Source organism: Procambarus clarkii, chromosome 35, assembly GCF_040958095.1.
Source record: "Procambarus clarkii isolate CNS0578487 chromosome 35, FALCON_Pclarkii_2.0, whole genome shotgun sequence".
In the NCBI taxonomy this organism is placed as follows: domain Eukaryota; kingdom Metazoa; phylum Arthropoda; class Malacostraca; order Decapoda; family Cambaridae; genus Procambarus; species Procambarus clarkii.
This window is the reverse complement of record NC_091184.1, coordinates 34,767,971-34,783,899: the sequence shown is the minus strand read 5'-3', so window position 1 is coordinate 34,783,899 and position 15,929 is coordinate 34,767,971. Positions and strand designations below refer to the sequence as shown.

Below are 15,929 nucleotides of genomic sequence, written 5' to 3'. Positions count from 1 at the left end.
TACTGGTCCAGGATGGACCAACACATCATCACTTCCTTTCTTTGGGTTAGGTATCTAATATAATTACCTTTCAAATGTACTGTATGGGACAAAGAATTAAAAAAAAAAATTAAATGCACAACCAAAATATTTTGATTCCGAATAGTGTTTTGGATATAAAATGAAAGAAAACGCCATTAGACTAACTCGCCCATGTTTACGTTATTATCCATCACAGCAGCACTGTATAAAAATTGCTCTTTAGCACAGACGCCTCTTTTTGGTGGATACCCTCAGTGGCTTCCCGAGCTTCAGAAGGGGGAGGGGGGGGACGCCCTCCCAGAAAAGATGGGCTTGGTGAACCTTATTTCAACCTTTCTGTAATCTTTCTAGAATGGCAGTGACACCAAAAAAGTGCTATTATAATATCAATACATTCTAAATATCATTAAGCATTTGATAAATCAACTTAATGTTTGTTAAATAAGAACAATTCCATTGAGATCATTACTTTCTAAAGTAATACGCTCAAGTTGGCTTCAAGAACTCCTATCTCATATTCTATAATATCAAACTTAGAACAAGAAAGATTTTGAATTTTAACAGGCAGTCTAATACGAAACTATTCCCTTAATTCAACAAAGTATAAGACCCCTAAAAACCATGCACACACACACACACGCACACATGCGCTGATTTTAAGAAGACCATAGTTAAATTATCATGTTTAATACACCATTCTGTCTTCAACAAAATGTATAACAATTCTCATATGACTAATGCTTATAGTTTGTCTTTTATCTTTGCCGTTTAATAAATGAGAACACGTTGTAAACAGATAAGGCAACCACTAGGCGAGATCAAATACATTACTTGCGAGTACAGAAATAAACTGCAAAGTGTAAAAAGAACTTGTTTTTCCTACAGTTATTAGTTAAGTTTCATAAACAAAATTTCCACCTAATGAATACTATCAACAATTCAATTATGACAAGCATTTTAATAGCTGACCAATGAGTGAACAATAAAGTACATTATCAATTTTTGTTGACAAAGAATTATCACAGCCGTTCATTCATTAATTCTGGCGATAACGCAAACATACGAGAAATTGACTAACATACTAACAATGCAGAATCACCATCTCATAAGTTATTTTGTATAAATAAGTTTTCCAGTTCACCACTAGATGAAGTCTGTATACAAAACCACGACTTGAACAAGTGTAACAATGGGGCATGTGCGAGATAGTAACAACACCGACTTGGGAATGGACTAGGACATTAGCAATCTCTTATGCATGTATATATTCTACACTACAAAGGTATCAGTTTTATATGGATGTGTATGCTAGACTATTAAATAATACATCCATATATCAATCTTCAATTTTTCTTAAAATACTTTTTTTTTTCGTTCACAAATTATAATTATTAACATGGAACAGCACTTAACAGCACAACAAATGATATTATAGAAATCTTATAATTACAAAAAATACATAATTTACCAACTTCATTTGAAATGGCTCACTGTCCTCACTTCATACATTTAATTCTGGAGCGTTAACAATGGAATTCAATATCACATATTATACTCAAGAATGAGGACGTATAACATTTTTGGAAGTGAAGCCAGAGGTTACCACCTACCTTGTACCGAAGGCCACCTCTGTCCTCCCACACCATGCTCGTAAAGATCCTGAACACAGCCCTCGAATCATTGGCATACACAAGAGAAATCGCATTAACGTGACAATATCAAAGAACAAACTATGCGGCCCCTGGGAACACCCAGCGCATAGGTTCGAACCCTCATCAAGGCTTCTGTGGATTTGTTCAATCATTGGCATGGTACTTAAAATGCTCAAATGATGATCACTGTAAACACAACAGAACAATACTGAAGAGAGCAACTTCATTATGAAATATTTAGTTTCTTCTAAAAGCTACATTATGTACATTAATTGCATATTGTATAAATAACTTTGAGTTGAAGCAATCTTTTAAATAATGTACAACCAAAGCATTACTGATGCTAAACCTTAGGGTGTAGAGCATAAATTATCACTTGTCCACAATTGCCATTAAACTTAAAAGCCTGAACCAAAATACAAAACAAAACAAGGTTTTTGCCTTTAAACACATTGGAATGGAAGAACTGGTAAAGTGGCAAGACAGAACTTAAAAGGAAAAGTAAACCAAAGATATTTAATCAAATTTGTTAATATTAGAATATAATTATAAACTAATTGAAGGCCTACAAGTAAAGTTACCAGATAATGGCAAATTATACACAAAATGTTTGCCAAAATTATGGAGAGTTGACTAAATATGGACGACCTCTACTGAAACATCAGCACGCTCGGTTGAGACAGACTAACTTGAAAAAGGCTTCATCTGTTCTAGTTGCATTTCAAGGGCAATTCTCTCTTCCATCACCTGAAAATATGCATTCATCAGATTCACTCAAATTACATTTACTAATGCATCAATATAAAGCAATTACAAGAAAAGTGGGAATGATTGCCAGAGAAGAGGGTAATGCAGACTTGCCAAAAATCAGAAGAGAATAATACATGCATAACATTAATACAGAAAATGAAATTTCCTGTCCATTCTGGCCGATATAATTTCCACCTAGGAAATCATATCAGCCAAAATACTTTCAGGAATTATTACATATTCTATGGGTTTGTGGTGTTCCGTTACCAAGGAAGTGCTTTCCATAACTTGGTTGTTGGTTGCCCACGTCATCCATCTGGCCATATATTTTCTCATTCTCCTTATCATAAATTAAAGCCACAGCTTTCATATACGATTAGGATTTAATATACTAAGCAGCAGAGATGGTCCTACTACAGGACTGTCTTCTTAGCCAAACATTAAGAGAACATGTAAAACTTTAAAACACATTAAAATGTGTAATCGTTATATTTTGGCAAACAAAAATAATTAAAAATCAAGCATTAAATATATATATATATATTTTTTTTTTTTTTTGTGGGCTTTTAGTATCTCCCCGAGTTAAGCACTAGTCCAACCAAGCTGTAGAGAGAGGCACCAGGCCTCTGAGACCCGTCTGTGCCTGCTATGACAAGAATCTAACTCTCTCTCTGTGGCAAGGGGAAGCTTAAAGATCAGCAAGTAAACCAAAACTGCAGCCCATTCTCCTGTCTTGGTAGTACTTATAGTAATGATGAGGACCATAGTATATATATACCGACGCACAGCGAAATTAGAAAGTAGAAATCTCAACTATCGAGTTGGACACACCGGAAAACTATTTTTTAGTCGTGTTGCTTTAACAAACTAACCCAACCTAACCTCCCTAGGGCTAATACACAATATGAGGGCTAATATAGTACATGTGTGTACCATACTAGGTCTAGGAATATTTAAGTTTGTGTTTTAGCTTCATTTATTTTAAAAGAATTCCTTACTAGTCAGTTTACTACTATCTGAAAGCCAAGTTCGTACAAGTTTGTGACTATTGATGACCGTCACAATAGGGGCTATCTAAACAGGAGGATGGGTTGAAAACAGAGACACTAGTAAGCACAATAGCAACAAAACAAGAGACTGTTTGAAAGAAAATTGAGTACCCAAAGGAAACATGGCAAATGGTTGTTGCCACAGGGTAGATGCCCAAACCATGATGTGCCTGATTGCCAATCGGGAGCAGCCCAATTCACCTGGCCTTCAGCCAACCTGCCCACTCGCTCAAGAGCCACCCAAGCTAAACCTCTTCACTCTCTCGAGAAGCAAGGAGCAAGATGGGAATATGGAGCTACCGAGGACACTACTGTACCAGGAAAGGGCCTGTTTAATTCCATTCAATGCTTCAATTCTGCGACACACACAACATGGTGCCAGCAAAATAGATGACTTTAGAAGTCTTGCATCTCTGGTTTTTATTAATCTATTATATATTATTAGGCAATCTGAAGCACAGTGTTTAAGCGTATTAGGCTTATAACCAATTGGTCTATTGTTCGCTTTACAGGCAGGACTAGAAATTTGGGCATGTTTTCTTACACCTGATGCCTCTTTTTACTGAGCAGTAAACAGATATCTGGGAGTTATTCCAATTTTGTGAGTTGTATTCTAGGAAAAGCCAGTCATTGGCTAGTGGGATCTCAACAAACATAATATGTTTATGTCCCCAAGAATGAGAAATTATATCCAAAAAATATTACTCGTACTAAATTTGTTTAAAACTACCTAATTAAGAAATTGTAATCTTTTATTATTAAACTGGTTGCAAGCAGTAATAGTCCATTTGATCTGGAAGTCTTGATGGAATCCCAGTTAAAGCATTTGAAATCAGTTCAAGGCTATTTACAAGAGCAAGACAAAAATTAAGGGAATTCACGACCTTGGAATATAATACTGATAACGTCTTAAGCTGTATGTCCAAAATCTGATCTAATCTCAGTCTTAGAGCCTACCTTAATTGTAGCACACGACTTACCTCTGCCAATTCTTGATTGAGTTCTGAATTTAATCTTGTTAATATTGTATTCTTCTCTGTTGTTGTTCTAATAGATGCTTGAATTTCCCTTTTGTCCTTTGGTCTATAATACATATATAAAACATTCATTTAATTAAGAGAAAATTGGAAGCCAAAACATGCAAGATATTTAGGATATTTTCTGTTCAGTAAATAATAGTTATACAAGTATAAGTGTTAAAAGAAATGAGGAACGATTAATTTCTATATCCTTATAATTCAGATAAGTAAGAAAATTGCATATATGCCTTATTTTTCTTAAATGGAGACAGTCTTTGCTATCCTATCTTCAGCAAGTGCCACAGAAATTTTGGACAAAGCCTTTATTACCAAACATCAGTCAGAAGTGTACATAAAGCTGCCACCAGGTGTTAAGGGAAAATGCATTAATGTGTCATGTAAATACAATCTTAAAAATTATTCATTACATGAACATTCTATTGAAATTGATTTTCATCCATGCCATATCAAATGACTTCTTTTATCCAAACACATTGGTTTTTAGAATTCAAAAGATTACCAAAGAATATTCCATATTTTTCACATCATCCATAATTAATCAATATAGCCTGACTTGCTAACCATTTGATAAATGATCATAAACAAGGCACCAGTATGTCACACTCCAACTGTTATTTCCTCTATGTTGCATTTTTTCACAATCAACCAATCCGTTAAAAAAATGCACCACATTAGTAACAATTACAGTAAGGTATTGTGATGCTGAGGTTTTCTATGAATCAGTTTTAATAAGTTATGTAGGTTGCTTGGGTTCAAACCTTCCTGGTTAGGCAAAAAGTTGCCTTTTTTTTCCGTGGCAAATCAAGAGAATGGGCTGCATACTGACCTAGCTCCTGTTGACAGGTGTCGCACTCTTTCTTCCTCCTCTCCTCGTTGACCTGTGACTCTCTCGAATGCAGACCCAAGTTCTAAAGAAAAAAAAATAGTGGTACAGTTATGCAAAAATTTCATAGTATAATTATAAAACAAAATATCCTAGTCAAATTATACCAATGACAGCTAAAACTTGGATCATCATAAGAATACAATCACTGATTATAATCCCTAATTCTGCTGTTTATTGATTCACATATTCATCATAGTAAAACTATGGATAATGCACCTGATAAATGAACAAAGATTGGCAAAATAGTTTATACTTGTATTGGACAGATAACTTCTGTAAAACCCTGCTACAAATTGTACAAAAAATTTAATTATGTCATTTTGTGAATGCCTATTTCAATAACAGTCCATTAACCATTAATGGTTTTCCAAATAGGGACCAAAAATATTATTAATGGCAAATATGCAAGACCAATACCACAGTACCTAGTGCCTCATAGGTACAATCTATGCACCTAGATTGTGAGGCACTATGTACCTAGATTGTGTGAGGCACTAGGGAGGGAGGAAAAACCCAGGGAGGACTGACTGCAAACCAATCCCTAACTGTTCCCCCTTGTTATGGCCTCACTTAGCCAGTAACCAAGTTCTTTACTTGTCAAACTGTATATTGGGCCTTAGTGCCTCTTCTTACTCGGTCCCACTCTGAGTCATAGGCACGTCAGAGGCGGGACCAAAGAGCTCAACCCCCGCAAACACAACTAGGTGAGTACGTTATTAACAACTGGCAGTAATAAACACTCTAAAGGAAAAGGGGGGTAAAAACACTAAACAGAACCATCACCAAGTGAATTTCTTAACTATATACACATGTGTACAGCACATAACACAGCTGGTGTCACATGCACATAGGACACTATAAACTTCTGCAATCTTCTTTCCCGGTGAGTCCACTTCTATCTTCTATTGTACATTACTCAAGGGGTTCCCTCCCCGAGTCTCTCTTTGATGGTCATCACACTGGCGAGTTCACCTTTCTCAGTAAATCATGAGCCATTCCTATACAGTATCATCACGATGCCAAAACACCACTTCTACTCTCCAGCAACACGCTGACAGGGGTCTCCAGCAACACAGTGACAGGGATTTCCAGCAACACACTGACAGGGGTCTCCAGCAACACACTGACAGGGGTCTCCAGCAACACATTGGTATTGATGTCTCCAGCACTAGCAGTTGAAAGATGCTGTAACGCAGTTGCAACATTACAAAGCATTGTCAATGATGCCATCTGTTGAACACACTCGACCCCTATTCTTTTAGGAGTGGAGGTGTAACATGTTAAGTGCGCCTGACCTCATTTTCTGTCCCCTGGTAGAAGGCTGTGATCTTACTGTCATTGCAAAGCAACATATGCCATGTTGCTCAATGTTGCAATACAGTTGAAAGAAGTTGTAATGTAGTTGCAACATTGCAAAGAATTGAACACTGAAATGTTGCAAGTGAACAAAGATACAATGGAAACTCAAAGTTTTGTACATGAGCGACGACATCTGTTGTCGACATTGTCACGAGCTGCCTATTGGGGACCCGAGTGAAAGCCATTTGGTGGGGTCATGTTCCAGGGAAAACTTGTAGGGCATGGTTTACCATGAACTATGGAAAGAAAAAGCTCTCAGCCTGTTGGCAGGAATCAGAAGGTGTCTACTCCTGTCCCGATCTGTGTAACAAAGCAAACTAGTAAAAGCAAAAAAGTTTGTGACTTGGCTTGTCCCTAAATTACAGAACACAGGTTACAAAGATTTACACTGAGAGCTAAATGTTAAATCATTAGAGAGGAAGAGACTGTGACACGTAAGACATTCAAGGGTAATGACAAGGTTACCTAGGACAGCCTGTGTGACTTGACCTGAAACATAAGGGGGCGACAAATGGAAACTGAACACCCAAATGAACCACAAAGAGCGATAAGAAGGAATTTCTTTAGTGTGAGTACGTGGAACACGCAAGGGAAGCTATGGTTGCTAACTTCAATCTCCAATTCAAATATGTAGTCAAAGGAAAATTATTTCTTTATTTACACATTTTAATGAATTAATACCTTGATGTGGCTTCCGGTAGACTTCAAAAGCCGATGTCCGGGCATGTTCCATAGGTGGTCGAGCATCCAGGGGGTAGGTTCCGTCTTCTCCCTGATATGCTTCGGTTCCAGCCATGTCTCCATCACTCTTCTGGTAGATTAGCTTCTTTGGTGAACTCTGAGAAAGATTTATTCTTAAAATTGTATAAACATATCTTGAATGATAAAACAACAATTTTATTTCAGTAATCAAGGAGTTATTGAAAGTGCTTTGCAAGTGCCTAAATAAAACCCATTTCAAGTTAATGTTGATGATCAAGCTTGGTTTTTTCAATCTATTATTTAATAACGAGAATTCACAATAATAAGAGTTTGTTGGTAAAGTGCAATTGTTATTTACACTTTAGACAGATCTCTTTGCATTAGCATATGCTGAGATCACAAATACTTGGCATTATGGAAACCCTTAAATTTACTCGAGGCAATTTTATAATTGATACATTTTGCTTTTCCTTGTTAAGCAATACAAAACACATTAAAATCCAAGCCCAGTACCTCAATTTCTAATTTAAAAAGGGGGAAATAGTTGCCAAATTGTTAGAGATCACAATTCAGTGCACATATACAGAGACCACTTTCTATCCACTTGTCATCTAATCAAAATTTATTGACACACGAGATGGAGAGAAAGTGTACAGAAAACCCAACCCCCCCACACGTGAAATGAAAGTGATGAATTTTCAGTCCGTCGTGAATCCTTAAAATACCTTGATGAAGAGTCCCAAGATGGACCGGTGTGGGTTGGGTTATTATTTTTCAGCCATGTTATTGTTACTAATTCTCAGCAAATTGTTTGGGTGCACAAATCAACTGCACCAGTTGATTATGAGAAACTGGAAGTGAAATTACAAGACGAGAGCAAGTATCGTATAATGCTTTTGACCAGCGAGTTCAAGCTTCATCATCCACATATATTTTGTGAAAGTTTTTGACAAGCAAAACTATTTGTATCAATACCAGTAAATAACCGCTAAACTTAAGTTGCGTAAAAAAAAAAAAAAAAAAACGAAAAACAGAAAATGCCGAGAAATGAGAGGTTATCCTATTTTAAGGTACACTGTACTCCTAAAAAAAACCTATCAGTCAAATCCACTTGTAGTGAAAGTTTGGCTGCAGAAGGTATTTTCAACACTATTCATCTTTAATGTTACTGCAAATTCACCATTTACTAAATCATCTTTGTCAACAAAGATTTACTGAAATAATCTAACTTGCATTGATATAGCATAACATCTAATATGCTATTCAGGAATTTAACAAATAACTAGAGAGTTATTACAGCTGCAATTATAAACATGTGTAACTAAAGGATAAATGATCATTTACAATATAAATGAACAATTTCTATAACTATACACATACTGTATTCTAAAAGCCGCCCAAAACTTTATTTGATCTGAAAGGAGATGAACAAATGATATGGGGGTGAGACCTTCTTATCAGCAACACAAAGGGTAATAGTAAATCAAGTTCTTTAGCGACTTTGCCAAAACAATAGAGGACCGTGAACATGCAATGCACCGACACCCAAAACACAGTATACAGCAGTGGAGTCCATGCCAAATTAATGATCGAATATACTTAACAGCCTTCAGTAGGAGTTAGTAACCTTGTACATGACCAGAGGCAACTAACTGTGCCTCATTGCTTACCATGATGGGAGGGAGCTCTCTCTGTACAGATGATAGTGACGGAGGGGGGGAAAACACCCAGTTATACACATCATAAAGGTCACAAACATATTACAATACTACCCACAAAAACAAAACAAAACAAACATTTACACAGTGACACCATTCTACCACCATTTCTGACAAATGGGAGTTAAAATCTTAAGAATAATGTTATGTCTGAGAGAGACTTTTGCAAGGCTGGAACTTTTAATAAATTGTTCAACCCTTATAATTTTAAAAAGAGTGATGTTATAAATTGACTAATTATTGGTATTTGCTCTCTACAATGGTATTTTGTTGAACACAATGAAAATATATATTAAGAACAATCAACTTTCAGGGCAGGTCACTTTTCAGCAAAGATAGGCCTTTCCTATAACTACACTCATACTGAACTGTTCCCTTTTAATTTTTTTTCCTTTAATTTATATATTTATGCATTCTTACATTCTTGTACAGCCAATTAGCACGCATAGTATTTCATGTAAGTCCTTAATACTAATACTGTATTCCCTGAATACGACCCGCCAAATAGTTTAACAACCAAGTACCCATTTTACTGTTGGGTAAACAGAGGCTACAGTTAAGGATTGGCGCCCAGTCAATCCTCCACAGGCCAGGATATGAACCCAGGACAAAGCGCTTGTGAAACGCCAGGCAAGGATTTTAACCATTACGCCACGGGAACTGCAGTGATAGTGATCCTTGATAGTGAACTTAATTTATCAACAACACACTTTACTTTAGCTCTGCTTGTCTCTGCGGCACTTCTTCACTTTGTGCATAAAAAAAATATATATATCTTAGAATTACTCTTCAAACACAAAAAACTTAACAAGTTCCCTTGCACACTTTTGCATTTAGCGCACATTACTTTTAGGGATGTTACTCAGCACTTTCTTAATTAACATTAATTTATGCTTAAAATTCAATGAAGAATTTTGATTCTTGCATTCGCTGCTAGTAGAAATCTTTTTGGACATTTCCTGCATCTTGAGCTGACATGATACATAGCAAGATGTTCTGCTTGTCCAACAGAATATCAAGAAATACAAGTAAAGAGAAACATTCAATGTGTATCCCCCCCAAACAGCTTTGTTGATGGTGCCTCGGACACCAAGAGGCAGGTACTATATGTCGAATGCAAAACATTCACATCCAAATATAAGGCAGTCAAGTGGTGGATCAGCCACTGCATATCAATGTCCTTAATCACTCATAGCTCTATGCCCCTCAACTGGGTAATTACCTCCTAGTATAATATTAATTGACAGTAATCTTTCCTCGCTCGTCTAACATGTAGATCAGCACATATGAGATCATAAATAGGACTCCCTAACTCTACAAACCAATTTACAAACTCCCACAAGGTGAGCTGCTGTCAGTGATGAAAATATAACCTGCCCTGGGCATACTGTAAGAGATCAGCTGCTGACAAACATGGTTACTCAAAATTGGATGGAGAAACTTACTAATGAACGCAAACTAGTTAAATTTACACACGAGAGCAAATGTCAATTTTAAGCAAATATGGAATCATGCAAAACTTTCCTGCAATTTATTTGTATTTGCTTTGAGCAAAACTACACAAGATGCAGAATACTTGAATCCCAAGATCATGGAGACACTATAATATTAAGAACAGTCTTCAAACAATAATACTGTACAAGCAAGAATATAAATTCACAAAGTCATTGCTAGTTTTCGAACATTTAAAAAATTACACATTTCACCACAAAGACATGACCACAACTAGATCTACTTAAATCACAAATATGATAATTACACAAATAAAAAACCAGCGTTGAATGTAATGAAACGCCATTTTCTGGGTGAGTGCCAGAGGCTTCCCGAGCTATCCAGGCTGATATGTATATCCCTAACCTTTAGCATCAGTCAAGTGTGGATGGAGTTCTAGGCCAACCGGGGACCATGAGCCAGAACATGGCCCCCTCAGAGGCGCCCGAGGAGCAATGGTCCTATAGAAATGCACATGTGATTTGGAGCATTCTATATCTGCCATTGACCTGGGACAGGCACTCAGAAAGGATAAGCGCCCCAAAACAAACCCCTATTCTGGTTAAAACAACGAAAATAGTCAAATGAGTGAACAGAACTCCCCAAATGAAAATGAGCAATCAAGCATGACATCACACGAGCCACGCCGCCTGTCTGCGCAGCTACCCCCTCCTTGGGAGGGGAAAGGGGAAGCCCCAGACCCACCGTACCGGCAATCCAACCACTAGTTCTTAGGCTGGATGTCAAAACACGTGAAAAAAACACCGACCGGGGAAAGGGGGGAGGGGGTTTCTGGGGAGGCTCCGGGACTCACCCAGAAAATGGCACTTCATTACAACGCTGGTTTTCTGGCGGGAGCCCTTTCCGCTTCCAAGAGCTACTTCACCAGAGACGAAAAATGAGAGGGATTTACCCGGGAGGCGGTCGGTGCTCACATCTCAACTCGAAGTCGAGACAACCTGACTGCAACCGCCGACCCAAAGCGACACAGGCCCGACTAGGCCCAGGAACATTCACGAGGTAAGAGCAGTACTGAACACCAAGCACAACACAGCAAGAGAATCCAGAGCTGGAACCACCAGACCATGCCACAATCACATCAACCTAAGAACCAGTGGTTGGATCACCGGCGTGATGGGTCTGGGGCTCCCCCTTTAACCCTCCTGGGGAGGAGGAAGCTGTGCAGACAGGCGGCGCGGCTCGTGTGACGTCATGCTTGATTGCTCGTTTTCATTTGGGGAGTTCTGTCCACTTGTTTGGCTATTTTCGTTGTTTTAACCAGAATAGGGGTTTGTTTTGGGGTGCTTATCTTTCTGGGTGCCTGTCCCAGTCAATGGCAGATATAGAATGCTCCAAATTCACATGTGCATTTCTATAGGACATTGCTTCTTGTACCTCTCTGAGGGGGCCAGGTTCTGGTTCGTGGTCCCCGGTAGGCCTAGAACTCCATCCACACTGATGCCAAAGATTAGGGATATATATATCAGCCTGAATATCAGCCTAATAGCTTTGGGGAGCCGAAGGGATTCCCCCCAGAAAATGATATAAAATGTCACAATGATCATTATTAAAGCCAAGATGTGATATACTCACCGCTCCCGGTGAGGCTCGGGGTGGGACTGCAGGAGGCGCTCCAAGAAAGGTGCTTCGATCTGCAAGTAAAGTAAATGTACTTGGTTAACCTACCCACTGATTTAAATAGAATATAGCGTATGCTTCGGAGAAATGATTAATATTTGAGAAACCTAAGATGTATGGAAAATTTGTTTATTGTAGGTAGTTCAAAATTATTGTCATACATAAAATGCCACTAAGATGATTTTTTATATGCAAGATGTTTGTCAGGCATAAGAAAGCGTACTGCCTTGATAAATAAATAAAAAATACTTGAAACTATTCAAATATATATACATTATTATTTCCTGGTTCTCACTTTCATATACTAAAAAGTTTATAGATGTCAAATAATAAACATTAAAAAAATATCACTCATCTATACATTATATCATTCACAGTACATATATCATATAATACAATACATCACAGATGAAAAAGCCCTCCTCCACTCCATCGGTCATCCACAGCACCAGCCCACCGCTGGCGTAGATATATGCAAAAGAAACAAAACCTAGAAGCGTCAAAAGCAGGCAAATGTAAATTAAGACTAGTGACTTACTGAACTTATTGAGGTCTAAGGATGATGAGCGAGTGTGAGTTCTTGCAGGTCTTGGAGGTGGAGGCGGAGGGGGTTCCTTTTTCCCTCCAGGAAGAGGAGCACTTGGAATCATCGGCAAACTGGTGGGACCATACATCCTGGGAAAAATAATCCTCTATGTTAAAAGTAATTTATATATAGCTGTTCAAGGAAATAAGTGATAAAGACAACAGTGCTTGTATATATATATATATATAGGAGGAAGGTGGCACAAGGTGGCATCTTCCCCAAAAATCTGTCAAAATGTTATCTCCAGTAGAAGTGCAAGTGCTGAAGGCCAAAGGATAACTGAAGTTGTAGTATTAATACTGCTAAAGAGAACAAATATCACTATCCATTCCAGAACCCAACTCTTTTAAGCATAATGGAAGATGGAGCTACAAAGCCTTACCCCGTGTCTTCAGGTGGGGTGCCCAAAGATGGCTGGGGTGGGGGCGGGAGAGCTCCTGTCGTAGAACCTGCATACGAACCATCGTTATATTAATACCAGTATCTCTTATTAAGTAGGCATCAGCTTTCAATTTACCTAACCGTAACATTATGACTACAAAACATTTAATTATTTATTCATATTGAAGACAATACACACACCCATCAATTTGTATTTGTGATAAGAAATAAAAAAATTATATGTACATATCTATACAGTATCTATAAAATAGAATGTCTGGGTTTATCTGTTCAAAGTAGGAAGTCAGATATTTGAGGCTAGCTTCACCCAACTATCCAAAATGACACACAGGGAGTATGGGAGTGTCATAGACCAGTCTTGAGTTAGCCCTAGTGCCACCCTTAAAGAAATATTAGCTTCTACAATAACTTTTGCCATTTTCATGAACTCTGAAACTGGGGAGTTGTTTTTCGTATAGTTTTAGGATAGTTTTGAGAGAGAGAGAGAGAGAAGAATGAGAAAAAGTGGTGTTTCCCTATCAGTAACTACAGAGGGAGTGAGATTTAACTTTTTATGGCCTGCCTCCTAACTATACAAAGTGCGAGTATTTCTTTACAATTCTTTGGCTAACTGATTACTCGCTTCCTTCTATGTTCTTATATACAGTACTACTTTTCTCTCAATTCAAAGAGCTATCCATATCCACCTTGTCTATTTCCCTTAGTAGCTTACAAGTAGTGATTATATCCCTTCTATTCCTTTTCTCCTCCAGGGATGCAAAAAAATGGTTTCCTTAACATATCGTTGCAGCCAAGCACTCTTATTACGAATCTTTCCACCCTTTTAATTTAGTTTTTTGATAGATTGATGGTAGTGATGGGTTAGGGAGATCTTGTTGGAAACTTATTTTCATTTTGACCTCTTCTTAACTAAGGATAAAATTCTCCCGCTCATCCATAGAAGGTTAACATTTAACATCCTTTAAAAAATAAAAATATAAGTGATATTGGTCTACATACAATAGTGACAAAATTAGCATAATCTTTGATCATGAATAAATTTTGTCAATTTCAAGTCAATATGATGAGCTTTTCTCAAGACATTGAAAGAAAAGATGCTATGGAGCTACATTGATTAAATTCAATCATAAAAAAAGTTTATGCTCAAACTTCACATATTTGATGAATTAAATCAATACAATGAAGGGCTCTTGATATGATGAATAAACATATGTCAGAAGGAAGAAAATCCAACCAAACACAACATACAGTATACCTACCAAGAATACCTAATTATGATAGAAAAAGTGCACTGATACAGTCCCAGTTGAGACATAATATTACAGTTGCTTTTATTACAAGCCCATAAAATAAAAGAATGTAAGCACTTGAATAACATCAAAGCTTTACCAGGAGGTTTCCTAGGCAGAGGCCTCTGAATAGGCTTTATATCCTGTCCTTCTTGAGTTTTCTTTGGACTACTCTGTGTTGTTCCTGAGACAGTGGCGGCTGTGGGCTGTCCTGGTTGGGAATCTCCCGAGGATGTAGTTGCCGAATTCAATTCAGTCGATGTTAACGCCGGATCAGGGCTGAATGATGCTGGACCTTCTACCTCTGCAACTTCTAACCTTTTTGATTCAGGAGTTAATCTCACAGCCTTAGGATGAAGGATCTTTGGGTCCTGTAAAAATAAATATAAAATACAAACACACACATACACAAGTAAATAAACTCAACCCCTGCAAGCACAACTAGGCGAGTAAAAGCATATGCACAAGCACACACATGGGGGGCCTCGCGGCTGAATGGATAGTGCATGGGGGCCGTAGTCCTAATGGCCTGGGTTCGATTCCCGACCGAGGCAGAAATAAACAGGCAGAATTTCTTTTACCCTGATGCTCCTGCTCACCTAGCAGTAAATAGGTACCCGAGAGTTCAAAGGTACAGTACTGCTACGGGGTGCTTCCTGGGGACGTATGTGCGTGTGTGTTAGAGAGAATATATGTAGTAGATATAATAGGGAAAAAACAGATTTGTTAGAAAGGCAGGGTTCAAGAGCTAATTAGCTCGATTCTGTGGGCACAAATATTAAATATAAATAGTAAAAAAAAAAAAAAAAAAAAACACACACACAGAGGGACCCATAGGGACCCATAGCCTCGAAAAAGAAAATAAAGAGTATTCAGAGAAGATCTTGAGGATTCTCACTTTATATAGGAGCCGCAGTAGTCCAGGTGTGGGAGCGTCCTCCGCGGCCTCACAGTCTGCAGGTCCAGCACAGATATACTACGACGCTCCTATTATAGGAGCCGCAGTAGTCCATGTGTGGAAGCTTCCTCTGCGGCCTCACAGTCTGCAGGTCCAGCACAGATATACTACGACGCTCCTATTATAGGAGCCGCAGTAGTCCATGTGTGGAAGCATCCTCCGCAGCCTCACAGTCTGCAGGTCCAGCCCAGATATGCTACGATGCTCCTATTATAGGAGCCGCAGTAGTCCACGTGTGGAAGCTTCCTCCACGGCCTCACAGTCTGCAGGTCCAGCCCAGATATGCTACGACGCTCCTATTATAGGAGCCGCAGTAGTCCACGTGTGGGAGCGTCCTCCGCGGCCTCACAGTCTGCAGGTCCAGCCCAGATATGCTACGACGCTCCTA

At 38.2% G+C, this 15,929-nt stretch overlaps 1 protein-coding gene across 2 annotated transcripts in view; it reads right to left on the bottom strand.

The window, feature by feature from the left end:
* Positions 1 to 2,186: 2,186 nt before the first annotated feature.
* The window catches only part of Reps (RALBP1 associated Eps domain containing), a 60,514-nt gene continuing 46,771 nt past the window's right edge, over positions 2,187 to 15,929 (bottom strand). For both annotated transcript variants that reach the window (XM_045758989.2, XM_045758988.2), the window contains 8 exons: positions 14,684 to 14,954; positions 13,275 to 13,341; positions 12,845 to 12,981; positions 12,262 to 12,320; positions 7,439 to 7,595; positions 5,339 to 5,420; positions 4,453 to 4,555; positions 2,187 to 2,420 (listed from right to left, as the gene is read on the bottom strand). In XM_045758989.2, the coding sequence (XP_045614945.1) occupies positions 2,358 to 2,420; positions 4,453 to 4,555; positions 5,339 to 5,420; positions 7,439 to 7,595; positions 12,262 to 12,320; positions 12,845 to 12,981; positions 13,275 to 13,341; positions 14,684 to 14,954 (939 nt within the window). In that variant the 3' untranslated portion in view covers positions 2,187 to 2,357. The remainder of the gene's footprint in view (positions 2,421 to 4,452; positions 4,556 to 5,338; positions 5,421 to 7,438; positions 7,596 to 12,261; positions 12,321 to 12,844; positions 12,982 to 13,274; positions 13,342 to 14,683; positions 14,955 to 15,929) is intronic.